Raw genomic sequence first — 18,379 nt, 5'->3', positions numbered from 1 at the left:
TAGTGAAGTGGTAGTGGGCTTTATTTTTCCACAAAGATGGAAAGTAGTTGCCCAGAGGGGATAAGAGAAAGTTCTGACTAAATGTGTTTTCTTTAGGATAGAAATTATTTTAGATACAGTGGAGTTTCTAAGGGACATGTTCTGTATTAAAAAAAAAAAAACAACAAAACCTTTCTTGATGTCATAACAGTATTTCATAAGCAATATTTTTACTCTTTTGGGGTTTTTTGCAGGTTTGGATCCAGATAAGCATCTAGGAAAAACTCTAGATCAAATGGAGCCTCTTCTTTTAGAGGTGAGTATTACTTAAAGGATACTCATACAGGTAAAGTGGTAATTAAAAAGTAACACAGGCAGAAATTCTTTAAAATTAACCTAATAAAAATTTACTTTCAGAAATTAGGTGCTAACCCAAAGCTTATCTTTGTAGATAGAATATAAGCCTCTGATATGCACTTTCGATATGAAAAAATATTATTTCTTGACATAGTTCACAAATGGTCTCAACATCTTTAAAACAAACTATAGGCAAGGAACCTCAATATTGCAGTAACACTAACTTGTATGTCAGTATGGTAAAGCTAAATAATTGCAAGCAAGTTGGAGATTTTCACAGCAAGAAATGGTAGTGGTAAAATCACAGGTGATAAAGAACATCCCCAAAGATATCCCTATCTGGAGGTTTCCTACCATTTACATAATCAGACTTCATAAAGTAGGGCCTTTCAAAAATTAAATAAGAGCTTTATTCCTGAGGATGTACTTAATTGTGTGCAAAGGGTTATGTGGCCCAAAAAGCAGGAAAACGCTTGGAGGCAGAGCTAATAGACTCATTTAAAGAAAAATAATTTAACTAAGGAAAAGGAAAAAGATCAGATTTTGTACTTGAGTCTTCTTTGAGTTTGATGTAGAAGCATCAAACATCAAGCTACGTAAAGTTTAAGAGTAACAGTTCTGAAAGCATGTATTTACATATTATCTGTAAGAATGCCAGTTTACCAGAATTCCTTGTCCTTGAGCCTGTTAAAAACCCATAACTATTTTCTTGTTTGGCTATTAAGAGAGTCTTGATGTAACTTTCATCAGTGTAGGCTGTCTAAATTTCCACAAAATGATCTTCCAATAATACTTTTCATTGTTAATCTGGATGGTTACCATTCAGCCTGGCTTCATAAGTTATTTTTCTGGAACACTTAAGGGCATGGTAAATTTGCAGAAGAGAAAGAGAAAGTAACCAGATTTTGCTACTGAAAGACAGTGGAGTTACACAGCAATTATATCTTAACTCCATTTTTTTAGTTATTTGCATGGCTGGAGAGAAGAAGATAGATAATTGATGCTTGGCAAACTGAAGAGGAAGAATTAAGGTCCATAACATTCAAATAACCTTACTTGAAGAGATTATGTTGGTCTGTTCTTAGCTTGAGGTTTGTTGCTTCAGAGCTGGAGGATCTGGCCAGAAATCTTCCCCTCCCCCTCCCCTCCACTATGTAAAGTGTTTGATATAAAGAGCCCATTCTTTATCTATTTTTTGTGAGTCTTTCTTCACTTAGTTCTTTAGATCATCTCAACTACAGCAAAAATTCAAGGAGTAGGAAGGAAAGATGTTTTCTCCTCCTCCAGAATAAGTGAAGGAAGGAAAGTAGGGAATTAAATATCTTCCTTGTAGTACAGGTAAAAAAGCAGCAGTGGAGACATACAGTAGGAGTACACAAAAATAAGTGTACTTTAACTATATATAAAATATTTTTGATATTTTACCAGCAGCAGACATTTTATTTCAAGGAGTGATAAAAAAGTTACATTTAAACCAGTAAATAATTGCTAAATCTAGAGATATCTTTAAGATACAAGAATAGTTAGAAGAGAGAGTGGATTTATCCTGGAAAGTATAGATTGGATTTCTACCAGAAAAGGAAGGAAGAGGGAATGAGTTCACTACTTCAAACATCACTGAACTTTTGGATTAGGTAATGTAATCTAATTGAACACTGAGCTAGTTTGGGAAGCTGTATTAGCATAGCTGTTTGTCTCAGCTAATGAGCCAGTAAGAACCAGAGACCACAAGTTTCAGTTCACCACTCATGATAACGGTTAGACTGCTTCCAGCAACCTGACTGCTAAGTTGGCAGTGCACTGCATGAACATGGTGCACTTCAGACTTGGTTGCAATTCACATTTGTGTCATAGGCTGACTCTGACACTGAGATGCTGTGTAGTGCTTTTCCGTTGCTGTGGAAAAGCAGTTGTACTGACTTGTGAAGTCACGTTCTGTGGGCCCTGTAGAAGTGACCACTGATTGATAAATTCCCAGAAATGGAAGATCTTTGGAGTCACAAAGATCTTGGAAGATCTTTGGAGTTCCATGTAAATAATACATAGTTTAAGAATATTTATGTGCTCCTCCCCTAGTTTGTTACTGCATGTCACTAAAGCAAAGTTTCTGTTTCACAGAGCTCTCTTTCTTTAAAATCTTATTAAATGACAGTTATGGAAATATAAAATTTTATAATCATGAAACAATGAACACCTTACTGTGGAATAGATTGAACAGAAGCATCAACGTTGCTGTAATATCAATTCCATACTGGTCAGTCACATTTGGATAAATTAATACTTATGTGGGACAAGTTATGTAAGCCAAAAGGAGGAAAGTACTGTCCCTGCATTCACAGAAAGCTTCTGTTACCAAAATTCTTGCAACTTCAGTGGGGTTCAAATGGATAGCTACTCACCTCAGTTGAATCAGCAGTCTTGACTTTCTTTAAAACTGTAGCAACAAGTATTGCAATTTTAGCTGTGCTAATAAGAAGTATTCTTCTGCATTTGATGTCACCATCCTTAATTTTAAAAAGAAAATAATAAACTATGAAATCCAAAGCTACCTGGTACTTTTTGTGAATTAAATGTATTCTTCATGGTGTTTGAGGGCTCAGTTGAAGTGATTCTTACTTACTTGGTTTCACTGAAATTATTACTGTCGTGGCTTAATCTCAAAACCCATATTTGCAGGTTTTATCTGTTATTGATACAACGGTAAATAGATTTTGGATTTGTGGGGAGTATCTTTTACTTTTGGCATGTGTTCACAAAGTTCAACCTCTCTGGTACTACATATCAGGAAATAGAACTTAACTTTTTGTTGTTGTTGTTTTTAATTGTACTAAAAGTTTACCTTAAGGAACAAGCAGTGAGACCAGAGTTGACTTGTATTACTATAATGTGCCTGTTACAGTTTGTCTTTTGGATACATAACAAATAAACATGAAGTAATAGTTTTATTTTTAGAAAAAAAACTCTAGTTGCGTTATTATAAGAGACATGTTAATGTTAATTGGAAAAAATAACCCCAACAAACAAATAAATCCACAACCCACAAGTTCAAAAATATATATTATCACCTAAATTTTCAGTCTTCTTATTTACATTAGTTTATGTGTACAGTAGAAATTATAATAACTACTGACATAGAGGTGAGGAATTTTGCTGCTGTAGTAGCAGACAAATGGATGACTAATGAGTGGGAAAAACTTTTTGCAAATACTATTCTACTACATACAGGATGTTGAACTTATGAGCACAATGATGATCTACCACATACTTTTAGCAGGAGTGACTTTTACTGGCTCAGGACATGGGCATTGCGGAAAGGAGAGTTTTTAAATTGTAGCTTTTTTCTAAATTATAGGTCTTTGATTAATTATTGAGGAGTGGTTGCTAGATAATTTCTAAATTATTAAGTTGCTTTCATGTCCCAGTGTTTCCTCTGTAACAGGAGTCTTAGCTTTTTAAGCTAAAGAATTTTCTGGCAACTTGCGAAATCTCAGAGGGTGCTTCCACTCTCCTTAGAATTCGTTAACAGAATGGTAAATGGACATTATGATTGTATTTGTCCATACTTCTAGCTCTGCTAATAGACAATAGGAAAACGTTTGTTTATATGCTTGCCTCAGAAGTTGATGAGAATATCTTGATGTAAAGAGCATTTCTGTAGTTACAAGAATTTACTAAGTATTGCAATTTCTGTCTAGGAAGAAAGTGTTCACTTAAGAAAGGAATCACTTCATATATTTATCTTTGATTACTGAAGTTAAGTGAGAAAATCAGTTTTAATCACTGTTTTCTTCCCGAGATAGGACTAGACTGTTCTTTGGGTAATGTTTGAGCTAGTCATTTATATACATTGTGTCTCATTCAGTACTTAAGATAAGTTTTGTGTAGTCTACAAGATGTTTTCTTCATATACTTCTTTTGCATTCTGAATTAGACTTGCATTACTTGCAATTAATTAAGTGTAATTTGTAAAATTGCAGTTTTCTGGCTCATCTGAACAAGAAGGCAGATTTAGCAATCATAAAATTTATATTAGAGTCCAAGTTGTCGTATTGTTATGAATATAGCATCCAATTTGCAAAACAAAATAATTTGTCTTCAAAAAAATGTTAATATTCTAAATTACTAAAAGGCACAGTTCTGATGTCATTGATGACATTTTAAAAATATTGCTGACTTTGTTAAATGAACATTAAGAATCTGTTCTATGAGCTCTGTTCCTGTTGACATTTGTGGGAACTGAAAATCCTTTAGCACCTTTTATAATTGGTGTCAAGAATGATGCTGAAGCCAGTGACATTGAAAATTAGGATTTCTCACAACAAAGATAGGAAATAGTATCACATCTTTTGAGTATTCCATGTTAATTTACCAATAATTATTCTAGACACAAATGTTTACAAGCAGAGCTACAAATTTGAAAGTGACTTGGAAATGGTCATTCCTAGTATTCACCATGGAAAGATTACATTTAGAAAGATCTTTCCTGGTTTTCTCTCTTTCATTTTTTAAATAGTTTTCTTAAGTTTTTTTGCAACAAGAGTAAGAATAAAAGGTTTTGACTAACTGTTTTATAGGTTGTCCATTCTTGTTGCATCAACATTAATTATTCTTGATGTATTTGTCCTATAGAAACCTTGTTGCCATTGTTGACAGATGGAGTTGTCTTTTATGTCAGGAGTATAATTTTTTAATGAGCACTTGATTAAACGATTTCTTTTACTCCTTTTCTTTGAAAGAAAATGGGAAAGGAAAAATGAAAAATAACTCTCATAACAAGACATTGAAAAAAATTTTAATACATGTTTCAAAAGACATTTAGATTTTACACTGCCAAACTAAATATTCACATAGAGCATCACCAAGGTATTGTTTTATCAGAGCATTTTCCTTTTTTTTTCAATTTAAAGGCTAAAGAGTTTTTAGGCCTTTGGTGTAAGTAACTAAAGTTATAAACATTCTTTGGAGTTTTAAAATAAAAAAAAAACCGCTTTGAAAGAGAACTGTAAAATAACAAACTGTGCATTCAGCTTCACTAATAAAAATATGGTATCATTTGAATATATCAAATAGACTTGCTACACAAATATTCTGGTAACCATTTAAAACATGGAACCCACAATGTATACTATAAATAATCCAGTCTCATGTTTGCCTAAAAGGTAACAAACAACAGATTTGGAATTATTTTCTTGCCTCCAGACAGAGTTTTTCTAACCCTCTTCAACATGTTGTGGAGAACTGCATTGCTACTTCAACTGCAAAGCATCATGGGTGGGCTTCTGCTCCTTTAAGGAAATGCATAAAAGAGTTAAATAAATATTCCCAATACTAACATTGGTGTTTGCAATGGAGTTGAAGACTGCAGTTCAGCTTCTCTTGACCTACTTAAAGCAGAATGTTAGTACTTGGGATGGGACTTGGCTTGAAGCAGCTACCGCTGTGACGCTTAACAAGGTGATATAATGTGGTGCTGGAAAGATGTATTTCTCCTGCAAATACTCTGCTGGTTTTGACATTTTTAGCTCTATATGTTTAATAGACTGCTTTAATGTAATACTTGTGTGTTTTAATTTCCCTTTTGTGCTAGCTCTCCGAGAAATATGGAGTCCATGTTTGTGGAGAAGGTGGAGAATATGAAACATTCACTCTGGACTGCCCTTTATTTAAGAAGAAAATAGTTGTGTAAGGAACAGTTTCTTCTATTTCTTTATATTAAAGTAACAGGTACATATCAAAAGTTTATCTTGAGACAACTAGAGGTGGTAAGAGGTAAAACATGGCATTGGCAGTGGTAACATATGTTCTCTAAATTTACACACACTTTGTTTAACCCTGGCAAAGTCCTCTGAAAACCTAAATCAATACTTGACAAGATGAGGCCTTCAAAGAGGTCTATAAACTTTTAGACATTTGCTCTTTCATTTACTTGCTGATTATGGCTTGCAGTAAAACTGATACCTACACACTGACACTTTTATGCTTTCAAGAAGTGCAAATTGCCTGTAATATTTATCTTTCATTACAGCTAAATTTGATAAACTGCCACATCAGTAGCCTGTGGGTCCCAATAATTGTGTGTGTGAGTGTGTGAGTTTAGCGGCTTAGAATGATAGTGATAAACATTTTTCTTCAATTACTACAGGATATTTTAAATACAAAATTTCCATGAATCCATCTCAATTACACTGCGTAGTTTATTCCTTTGGCATAAATTACTAAAATCTGTGTAGTGAAATATGGCAAATCATAGAATCATAGAATCACAGAATCAGCTGGGTTGGAAGGGACCAGCCATCAACAAGTCCAGCCCTTGATCCTCTACAGCTGCAGTTGCTAGACCATGGCACTAAGTGCTACATCCAGTCTTATCTTAAAAGCCTCCAGGGACAGAGAATCCACTACTTCCCTGGGCAGCCCATTCCAATGTCTGACTACCCTCTCTTTGTGTCTTGATGCAAGTTTCTTATTAGCCTGTTAAGTAGCTAAGCCTCCTTGCTTCAAGTGAGAAACTTTGACTGCTGTTTCTTTTCTTAACAAGTAAACAGACTATTAATCATGTATTGGTGATTGATTCTCAGTTGTCTTAGTGAGGGTCAAGATTATGGAGCATATAGACATGATTAAGGCTTTCACAGTGAAGGTCTATTTGTTTCACTTCAGTGTAAGACTGGGATCTGTCTGTGTAAGCAATAGAGAACAAAGAACAGTTAGCTCTGTTTCATTGCTTGGCATTTGTGAGGAGATCAATAGACAAACTGGTAAAAGTGTTGGCAGGTAGTCTGGCAGATATCGCTGAAATACTGGTTGACTGTACCCTTCATTTGAGATCAACCAAAGGGCAGTTTAAATACGAATGTATTATAGTATATTTTAAATGTATTTCATGCTATGAGTGGTTTAAAGACAGGTCAAGTAACTAGGAAAAGCTAAAACAGAGGTGGTGTGACTGAGTTGTTTTTATTTCTCTTGGTGATACTCCAAATAATAATAAAAGTTAACAATAAATGCACAAAATTACATAAAACCCAAATATATAAATCAACGAGTATTTAATAATAAATATATGGCTCAGTGGACTGATAAACGGTTCCTCAACTATTTCTAAATATACATTTCCATAATGGAAACTGAATAGCTGCATTGGCATTGTGTGTCTCTGGCTACATTAGTCCTGCTTAGCTCCTACATTATTCATGTAATAAAGACGTCCTTTGAGGGGCCATGCACATGAAATCTATTACTTTATGAACATGTTAAGAAAAATATTTTGTAGTTCCTTTGTCATTAAATAAGTTACAAGTTTAGTTATTTTCTACTATCTGTTCTTACTTTTCGTATACACTGAATCTAAACAGACTTTGTTATCCTGTTAAATCTGCTAGTATAGTTTCCAAATGTTTAGATATCCATGGTTCAGGTATATATCTGCTCTGCTGTACTGGTGAACTGGGACATGCAGGAAGCAAGTAGGGCTGCTTCTTTTACTTTGAAGTTAAATATTTTTTTTCCACATTTACTAGGTGTTCTTTAAATTCAACAGGCACATACAGTTAATACCTAATTTTTTTTCGATCTGATATCAACTTTTCTGTTAATTAGTTTTAAGTAGTAAATTCATCACTGAAAAGTACTAAATTTCCCCTATATTGGGCTTGAGTAACAAGCAGAAAATGTTTATTGAGAACGTATTCAGACACAGAGGATACCCTGGTATGAGGTACTACTGGAGTCTTGGTGTCTGGTTTTTTGTATTTTTAACGATATATTCCTGTTACTAAAGATTTCCAAAGTCATTTTCTACTGATTTTTGTTAGAAGACACCATGGTCATTTGGAAAAAATGATTTTAATCTTAAGGAACTTAATTTAAAAGGTATCTTATGTTCATATATTAAATATAAACAATATTTTAATCATAAAAAATCTTGCTAATTACTCTGAAAAATGAAACTGAGGCATATTTATCATAATACTTTAAAATTTTGCTTAAAGGGAAGTGGACCTTCTTATGTTAAAGGTATTTATAATTATTGTGCAATATTTTATTATTTTAAATCTCAAAATACATTTTCTAGAACGGCTATTTCTGTTAATTTTACTCTATAAGGCACTGGGATGTGGCCGAGACTTCAACTGGTTTGAGTTTGCCTGGGTTTTATGTAACATTACTAGAAATCTATCTATATGATCTCATTGAACACTATGAAGGTACGAAGGGCACTGTGGTTTCAAGAAAGTTATGTGTTCTTAGTCCTTATTTACAATGATTTTGGGATTTTCTTGTACTGAGCTTGAGTTTCTTTAATGTTTTCTTTGCATTTCTCACCTTCTGATGTTTGTTTCCTAGAGCTACCTTTTTCTTGAGTAGTAAAATCATGCAGATGGATATAACAGATACTGCCTCTTGTGAATCAGTGTGACAGATTGTGTCTGTAAAAATGAAAACTAAAACTAACTAATTTGAATCAGCACAGATTAAGTTTATCATTGTTACCAACAAATTTGGCATTAAAAAGTTGTGTCTAGTAATCTTCAATATCAGATGCAAGATGATTGAATCAGTCAGTTTCTCAGTGTGAAATATTCTGTGTTGTTAATACTTCAAAAACTAATCCCTGGAACATAAAACAATGGACTTCTAAAAAAATCTGTTGGTGAAATTAAAAGATTGCTTTACATATTAGTCTCTAGGATCTAAAACATAATGTAATTTATGCTCCCATAGACTACAGCTAACTGATTCTCTCAATATTGGTCTGAAAGTGTGGGAAAAACAAGGGAAGATTGATGAGCAGAATTGTAAACACACTCAAGTGGCTTGCAGTTGGAGTGTCAAAAAATACATGTATCATACTAATTGTTGTTTGACCTTGTATGTTAGATGAGTAGAATATCTGTGTTTAGATAACACAGGCCTGTGATAAACTTAGGGGCACCCTATCAAGCAAAAAATCATACTTGAGATTCCTACCCTGCTGTGGGAAAGATCAAAGCAGAATATTATGCCTGTGCAAATTTCTGAAGTACAGGCAAACCCAGCAGGTTTGGTGATCCCCTATCAAGGACTGAGACCCTGCAGTGCCTGTGTCCCTGCTTTTGTGCCTCTGCTTGAATGCTGCTTTGGGGACCCCAGTTGGAGAGGTAATGAAAGCAAATTTACACTTTGCATTTCAGCTGTGGTTTTGTAGTTGTTCATGCATCCTGCCAGTGCCAGTTGACACAGGAAGTGTAGTTTATTCCTTTTGAACATTGAAAATTCTTGAAAATAATGTGTATGTTTGACAATATGATTTTATATACCAAACTACTTTTTCTTAATTTATATGGAAACACAGATAAGAAATTAATAGATTTTCAATTAGTTACCTTGGAGTTTGTGTTATACAGAGGCTAAGTATTGTCTATATATAAATTATATACTAATATTTGATGAAAAACATTTTGCATTTCAGAGATTCAGCCAAGGTGATCGTGCATTCTGCTGATGCATTTGCACCTGTTGGCTACCTTCATTTTTTAAAATCACACCTGGAGAATAAGGCAAGTAGTTTGAAAATGTTATCTTCCTTTAAAGATATATGCATGCTTTCTATTTTTCTGTTGCTTTGTCCCAATTTGGAATGAACCTACATTTCTCATGTGGGTGTAATTTCAAATAACAATGTACATAATTTCAAATAACAGTGTACATATTTCATTGAATTTCAGAACTTATCATAAGGAAAGAATGAACATAAATGCTTCCTTGCGTCGAGTATATTTGACACAAGGAAGTATAGTATACAGGTAGTATATTTGTGTGGCATTTTTCATCTTGAGTCCTCAAGGTGCTCAGCCAGCATGGTTCAGTCAAGCACATATGTAACCTGTGTTGTACAGGTAGTTACACTGTAGAACACAACTATATTAGGAAACTGTATGAACAGTGTTGATTTGCTGTGAGGTGGCATCTCTTCTTGATGTTTCTGATGTAAAGTGGAAGATTTAAAACCTCACTAACCTTCAAAAGCTCGGGTTTTGAACATACTGAATTTTGTTTTATTTTTTCTCTATGAAAGATACATCTAACGAATGACTTACGATCATGTAGAGGAGATCATCTTGGTCAAAAATTTTAAAGGAATCATTAGTTCACTGGGATTAGTTCTCTTAGTTGAGGATTCTATAGAAACAGCAGAACAGGAATAGGAATTCTGGTGGTTTAAAGGTTGCAGACTTTCATATTAGCAGAATAAAGGTCAAACCAGAATTTATTTTCTTAGTATTTGTCATTGCTTTTCTGTTTTTCTTTTTACTATTTTATAGGGAAAATTATTTTTTTTTCCTCCTGAATCTCTCTAAGTTTTAATATTTTGTTGAAGAGAGTGTCTCATGATCTGTCTTCTACTGTTGCAGTCACCTTTTTATAGCTCTTCCTACGTTTTTCTGTACTTTGATGATCTAGGTGCAGAGATTGTTATAGAGTGTTATTATATTGATATTTCACATTTCATGTCTCTTAAGCAACTACATTTCCTGAATGTCTTTCAATAGGTCATGCCTTCCCTCTTCCCTCCCTTTTTTGTTTTTTAATTTTATTTTTCCAAACAGGTAAAATACCTCTATGTTTTTCTTCCATGATGGCCTCATTCTTGCCTTGGAAAGTAAATTGTATTTCATCCTGTCAGTTTCTAGTTTGGTATTTCTTTCAAAACTAAAACATTAAATATTTGTGTGGGTGACTGAAAAGCGAGTCTAACTATGTGAAGCAAAACCAAATAAGCTGAATAAAGGAATATTTGGGAATTGGGCATGGTGGGGAAGAGTGATAATATATTAATATTTCTTTGGGGGCACTGACTTTATTGCTCATGGCAAACTTGATGCTAAAATGCACCTTACATCACTACAATGTGACAGGCTAGGGAAAATGAAAACCACAAAGCTTTACATAAATCAGGAAAAAATCATATTAAAATGCACAACATTTTATATAAGAATCAAGATTTTCCTTATGTCTGTTCAGTAGTTATTTTCCTCCTCTTATGTAGATGTTTTAGGTTTGGTTAAAGCCTCACCCTTTCAGGCATTGTTGTTGTAAATCGTATTTCCAATCCATTGTAGACAAAGCTGTCACACTTTGTAAGGGGTAAGGTTTGCAGAGGCTTACCCTGGACTTTGGTATATAAACTTATGTATTGTAGAGTTAAAAGAAAAATAGTCTAATTTCTGCTGTGGTTGTCTCATATAGGGAAAAGAATTGGAATCTTTTGGCCATAGATTATTTTATGTCATGATAAAATAAGCTAAATTTCTGAGAATTTATGAGTATGGAGAACTAGTAAGCATTTCAGAGTATGACTGTTATCATAATTTAACTACATAATGATAAATGCATGCCTTCAAGATTGATATGGCTGTAGTACTGTACTTTTTGTCACTAGTTGGTGCTAACCAGCCCTACAGAAAATTTTAACTATCAGTTAGTAAGTCAGCACTTGAAATCCAATCCTATAATAACAAAGTACTGCAGGGGAAAACTGCTTTAGAAGGAGAACTAATTTTAGTTTCAGGCTTTCAAAGGATTGCCGAAAATTAAGCAAAAAGAAAATGCACCTTTATGAACAATATGTAAAAGTAGTCACTTGTGTAAGCACTTTGAAGAAAACATTAATAGACTCCACAGTGAAGTGTAATTCTGATAAGTATTATGACATCAGTTCTGTTATCATTTCAGCTATGAGGTATACATATTTTTAACTGTATTGTATATTAATTTTTATCATTGTTATGTGCCACAGTTGTTAATTTTACATTCTTTGAATTTACTTTTAAAATCATTATGCAATTATAGCTAGTGTAATCTTAGTCTCTGCTGTCTTTCCTTCTCTATAATGCATTTTCTTTAGCTAAATCTCTTCATGTTTAACTACAAAGCCTGCCTAGAAATTTGTTTTAAATTGTTTCTGGCAGCAAAATGAGCCCTTATGCCTAGGGGAACATAACATTTTACTCACTGTTCTGGTTTAATACATTACTGTGCAACTTCAAGATGTGTTTTTGCATAATAATTGAAGCTTTTTTTAACACACCCTCTTTTCTTTTTTAAACAGAGATACAGAATAGGCTAAAGAGATAAATAAATATAAGATTTTATTAATAAAATATTATTAAAAATTTGGTAAATACTTTTTATAGGCATTTTATATATTAAGAATAAGTAATAATGGTAATAAGACATTAATGTTCAAAACTTGGGAATGCCTCATTTACTTCAGGGTAAAAAACAAGGTCACCACTCTAATATAGATACCTAGTTTTATCAATATTTTACTTTGCCAATAAGACAGTCACTTCATACACTTACAGTGCAGAATGTTTTTTTTGTTCAAGGGAGACAATTTCTGAAGCATATTCCAGAATCTTTAAATCAAGTGTATTGGCTTTTGTACTCAATAAAAAATTAATTTTGAATATTTTTAATTAGGAAAAATACAACTGTGAAACAATATTTTTACTTTGTCAGCACAGTGAACTTCCATAAATTTTTATTTTCTGCATATGGACTGTTATTCTATTGTGTTGCCTTTTAAGTGATCATAAACAGAAATTAGAGTTGTTGGAGCCTCTGCTGCTGGGAACATACTTTTGATGACAGTAGCGAACATATTAGCTATTGTTCATGCTTTCAGATTTGCTCTTTCCCTCATTTAATAAGGAATACTTTGTTCCCGTGTTCCAATGAGTAGGAGCACTTGTACATCAAACAATACAAGCTGTGAAACTGCAACCCTTTAGGTTATGGATAGTCCAGAATTAGAGGGAGTCATGTAGTTTTCTTTCTACATTTGGCAGAAGAAAGGATTCTGTTTGCCTATAAGAGGTGCAGGAATCATACCTGCTGCTGCTTTTTCTTGTATAATACTATTGCATTATATTACCTCTCATCAACTGATATTGTGTTTTCCTGTTTGTAAATGATCTTGACTTGTGTGGGTGGAACACTTTTCAGAAGTGCAAGCAGTTTGCCCCTGTTAAACATCAGGAAATCTATTTCACAGGTCAATTTGGAGATAATTTTAAAAACACTTGTAAAGTTCTCTAACTTGTAGACTCATAAATTTAGAGAAGGTTTTCAGGAGATATTTGCATGTCATATGTACTAATGGTGCGTGATCCTGTAGGTTATATTTGATTTAACATAGTTCCCTGTTTCTGTCCAGTTCCTTCAGGCCTGAATTATTTAGTTAATCTACATGCAGGACTTTAGCTGTAGAATTAGACTTTATGAGTGATGTCAGGGAAAATAGGAAGGAATTTCAAGTTGCAAAACATGTTTTGCTGGTGTCATTGTGGGTAGCATTTTTTGAATACTTTGTCATCATTGAATGATACTTCTTCTACGTAACCTTTAGTTTCCCTTCTGCATCATAAGAATGTAGATAATCCTTGTAGTTTTGTTTTTTCAAAACTTGGTAACAAATACTGCAAAATTTTTCTATATGCTGATTTATTTCAAACACTAAGATAGTAAATAAAGGATTTTCTTTCCTACTCCATTTGATTGCAGGTTTAGTCCAGTTCTCTTAGAAAAGATAATTTTTAGTACCCTTCTCATAATGAAGATACTTTATTTGAAAGAATTTTGGAGTAAAAGACTTTCTTTCCTATGAGTCTGTGTATTGTACTTGAAATACTGCAAGATGTATGTGGTCTCTCTCATTATATTTATTTCAAGGAGTTCTGTTACCAAGGTACATCAAAAGAAATAAAAAGATTATCATAATCTTATGCCTTCTGAGATCTCTACTCCACTGTATTGTCATTGCTGCTCAGTGGGAGAGTTATCAGTTTTAGAACTGTGTTGTGATAGGTTTTTATACCAGTTTCTGTAGCGGAGGATGTAAGCTTTTCAAGAAGGCAATCTGTTGTTTTCATAAAAGACCACTGCATGGAATTTCAGCTATATCAGTCAAAGTCCTAGCTCCAAGGCTTTTTCAACAGGAGAATTTGGATCTTGTAACACTCGTGCATTTGCTTAACTTCATTCTGAGCGTGCTTGCATCAATGACATGAGTTATGTGAATATAGTTAAGCGTATGCATACATGCAGGCTCTGATCCAAAATTAGATTGGTATCACAATGTACAGTGGGTGTGGGAGAAACTGTGTAACAAATGAGAAAATATATTGCTTCTGTGAACTAACATGAAAATGTTATGTGATAAAATAGGTTCTGTAAGATTTAATTAAAATGTCATTATAGCAAGCTCGATGTTTTCTTTTTAAAGTGATGAGAATATTATTCAGGGAAAGTTAGTCTATTTGTGGCAGTCTATAAGTTTTAGCTTCTTAGATTACTTTCTCTGTTGAGAGGAATGGAAGACCAACATTTGTATGAGATTTGAATATAGCTACTAAACAGAGTCTGGCAGCTCTACTTAGGCTGTCATTGAGCCTGCTGTTCTCTGAGTGCCAGGGTTCCACACCTAATGCTTTTCTGTAGCCTGTCCCTGTGCTGCTGCAGAAAGCGATTATTTACCCATGGTTTTTGAGCATTGTGGGAATAAGCCTTTAATGAGTCATTGTGATGTGTCATAGATGTTGACATCAACAGTTGTCTCTAATTATTGTCTATAATTATTTTTGCAATTACATAAGAGATATTGCAAAATTTTCTGATATATCATAGTAATTTCCAAAAATTTTGCAACTGATCAGCTTTTTATTATTTGTGGAAACACAGATGTATACTTTTATTTATCTCCATGAAACAATATTGATATAAACCTAATTATTTATAAAATATTGTTCAACTTCAAGTGTTCGATGATGGTATTAACTATAAAATTGTCACTTTTGTGCTTTAATTCCTTTGTTCACTTAGTTTATACTATTTTTTTAAAAACATAGTTTTTAAAAACTCCTGTATATAATTGTGGAATAGCATTACTTCATCATATTATTCTTTCTGTCTCTCTTCTTGAGTCTCATAATTTTCCATATCTACTGTCCTTACTTACTACTAAGTTTGCACTTTTCTTCCATATGATATGTCAACAGGAGTGTGTTAAGTTCTACCAGTTTCTGCAATCTAATGAGAAATCGTATGCTATTCTTCTGTGAATTATTCTAAGATATATGCCTGTTGAGCTATAGTATTTTTTGTAATTTAAACACATAATTTGATAAAATGTGCTGATTTCATACTGCTTGGCATGCTGTTTACTTGCTTATTTTGTAATGTTTATCTCAAGCAGGAGGAATCTTCAGGTACTTTTGTGGTCAATAGCTGTTCTTGTGACATAAGCTGCACTGATGACGATATTTTCCCTTCATCAGAAGATGATGAACCACAGAAAACCATTCCAGTCATCTGGAAGCCTTTGAAACCTAATTTTTTGGATTTCAGTGAGTTTTGCACAGCTTTAAGAAAAAAAATCAGAAAAAAAGATTGAATATTTCATACCAGGTGGACCATGTCAATTAGTATACGAACATTCCTGAAAAGAATGTACTCGACCTGTAATAACTAGTCGGAAAAAAGAGAATCTACTAGAATGTATTTTTCTGATATGAATTAATAGATCTGTAGTTGTGAAGCATTTTGAGTAAGGTTACAGGAGCATAACATTTTTTCCTTCCTTCTCTCACTCTCCCTCTCCTCCTGGGAGTACCACAATATCACTGTTATACCATGTACAAAGGTGGATAAATTTTCTGAAGACTGTTTCACAGCTAACAGTGTTTAGTATTGAATAGTGTTGAGGTACTTGGTATTTCTTGGATATTAATAAGTGCCTGGTGGGCTTTAAAAATGTCTAAACGTTATGAATTTGCAGAGATTATCAGAACCAGGTTAAGCACCTAACTTCCATTAGAATTTGGAGTACAGGTTTGATAATCTGTTTCCATGTTGCTTGGATACTTTTGAAAATTTTGGTTTTTCAGTGTCACCTCTTGTGCCAAGTCTGTAAACAAACAGGCCGAGACATTGTAAAAGATCAGCAAAAATGTAAAGGAGAAGAGAAAGTAGTGAAATTCTCAGCTAAATGTTACTTAAATGCATATTTTCTGAAGGCAGTGTTGGAGAAGAATTTGTCAAGTAGCATTTGGAAGCTTTGCTACCAGCACAATTTTAAATTTTTATATCTGTTTGTAAATATTTTTGAACATGTTTTTACAGTTTGTGATTTTCTTTTCCATAGAAGTTCTTCTTAATTAAACAATTTAAAATATATCCTAGGTTAATCTGAAATCTTTCATTATTATAATCATAGTTCTATTCTTTGTTTCCCATAGCTAAGACATTTACAAGTTCAGGAAAATCCCTGAGTGGTTACCAGTGGTTTTCAGGTATCACTGCCTACTTCCTTCCATCAAAAGACACAAATGCTCAAGATGCAGCACGGGAAGCATTTTCTTCTCTCAGAGGTGATTTAGTCAGTTAATACATTATCTGCTGTCACTTAATAGTGTTTTTAATATGGTATAAGGAAGAATCTGTATTGTCATGTGGTTTTACAACTTTAAATGTTGTGGTTATTGGTTTGCCGTCTCATTTTGCATTTGATTCGAATCTTTGATATAAAGACTGCCAGCTTTGATATTTAACACATCATAATTTTACTGACTTTGAAGGCCCCGGAAAGCCAGAGTAGTGTTTGTATCACTGTAACAATACTATTTCCACAGTACTTGCCCACTTTATAGCTTTCTTGAAATATATACTCTGTGTGTGAGTATGTATGTGTGCTATGAATGCTGTCTACTTGCTAAAACAATTTTGTAGCTACCATAATTTTAAATTAAGTTTTCTTGGAAGTTGTTGTGCGTTTTGGCGTCTAGGATTAGGTCAGGAGCAGAAAATCTCATTTATATTCCTAATGTAAAGGAGATATTGCTATCTTGAGAATCATGAAATCCAGGTTCCTCACTATCCCACTCTTACAAGATAGTGACATATAAAATAAAATGTTCATGGTTTTGTTTTGTATTTTTTCATTGAAAAGTTTAAGTGAAGTATGTTTATACATGTGTCATTCATAAAAATGAAACTAATTTTCAGTATCGAAATGGTTAAGCTCATATTCTTGTTTATGAATTTGTGTAAGGTATTGTCCTATCATATCATATTTTTTTACATGTGCAGCAGAGCATTCAGGATGCAATATAGCATGGGGGAGAAACCCTAGAATTTTTTTCGGAAGCAAATTTATATTTGGTAGATGGTCATTAAGCTAGTTTTTGATTGTTTGGAAATCAGCAAGGTGGATATGATCAGAAGTTTACTAAAAATGACAATAATTTTTATCTGCATGTAATCTATAAAGTGAAGCAAAAGAGTTGTACAGTGTTTTATTGTGTTCTTATTATATTTGAATGGAAGTCTACTTGTACATACAGCATGTATTTTTGCCTTAGCATCTGCCAAAAAAGATTTGTCTTTGACTAATGCAGTAACCTATTGCTTTCAGCAGATTACTTGCATTACCTGTATTATTGCAAGGAAAAAAAGTAATTTTCTGATCCTGTGTGGAAAATATCAATTCTCACATTTATATATTCTCTTTTTGGACGTGGGTGTGGAAAGCTGAATGACTTATGGTTCTGTCATGGCAAAAGAAACTATTTGTTTCTGAGAACTTAATCTACCAATGGCTTTTTCTGAACTCGTAATCTGTACAGCAGTTCAGTCTTCAATGCTGTGAGAATGGAATAAGCATAGTCCTTTTAACCTCTTTGTTGGGTTAACTAGTTTAATCACCTCTAAAGTAGATGAGTGCTGACAAAAGGATTTGGAAATGGAAATTTATTGCTAGATGCTATGAAATGTTGTTCAGTAAAATGGATGGAATTTTATGAAGCCTAAAGTGGGAGGGAATGTCTTATATTACTATTTATACATTTAGTTTCTTAAACTCTTTTGTTAAACTTTTTCTTTAGATGTGATTAGAAGATGACAAAGATTGCTGTGGTTTATATAATATAAAGCAGCTCTGGTGAAGTTTTACCATGGTGAAGTTCCATAGGCTTGAAGGAAACTATATGGATTTTTATTACAC

At 33.4% G+C, this 18,379-nt stretch overlaps 1 protein-coding gene across 6 annotated transcripts in view; it reads left to right on the top strand.

The window, feature by feature from the left end:
• Nucleotides 1-18,379, top strand: part of DPH6 (diphthamine biosynthesis 6) — a 198,581-nt gene that overhangs the window by 56,763 nt on the left and 123,439 nt on the right. For 5 of the 6 annotated variants that reach the window (XM_027638064.1, XM_027638061.1, XM_027638065.1 and 2 more), the window contains 5 exons: nucleotides 234-295; nucleotides 5,924-6,018; nucleotides 9,788-9,875; nucleotides 15,572-15,725; nucleotides 16,617-16,748. In XM_027638064.1, the coding sequence (XP_027493865.1) occupies nucleotides 234-295; nucleotides 5,924-6,018; nucleotides 9,788-9,875; nucleotides 15,572-15,725; nucleotides 16,617-16,748 (531 nt within the window). The remainder of the gene's footprint in view (nucleotides 1-233; nucleotides 296-5,923; nucleotides 6,019-9,787; nucleotides 9,876-15,571; nucleotides 15,726-16,616; nucleotides 16,749-18,379) is intronic. The other variant, XM_027638062.1, reaches the window with a different exon arrangement.

This window comes from Corapipo altera, unplaced genomic scaffold, assembly GCF_003945725.1.
Source record: "Corapipo altera isolate COAL_440 unplaced genomic scaffold, ASM394572v1 23, whole genome shotgun sequence".
Taxonomy (NCBI): domain Eukaryota; kingdom Metazoa; phylum Chordata; class Aves; order Passeriformes; family Pipridae; genus Corapipo; species Corapipo altera.
Note: the sequence above shows the minus strand (reverse complement) of the source record. Positions and strands in the feature narration are given on the sequence as shown.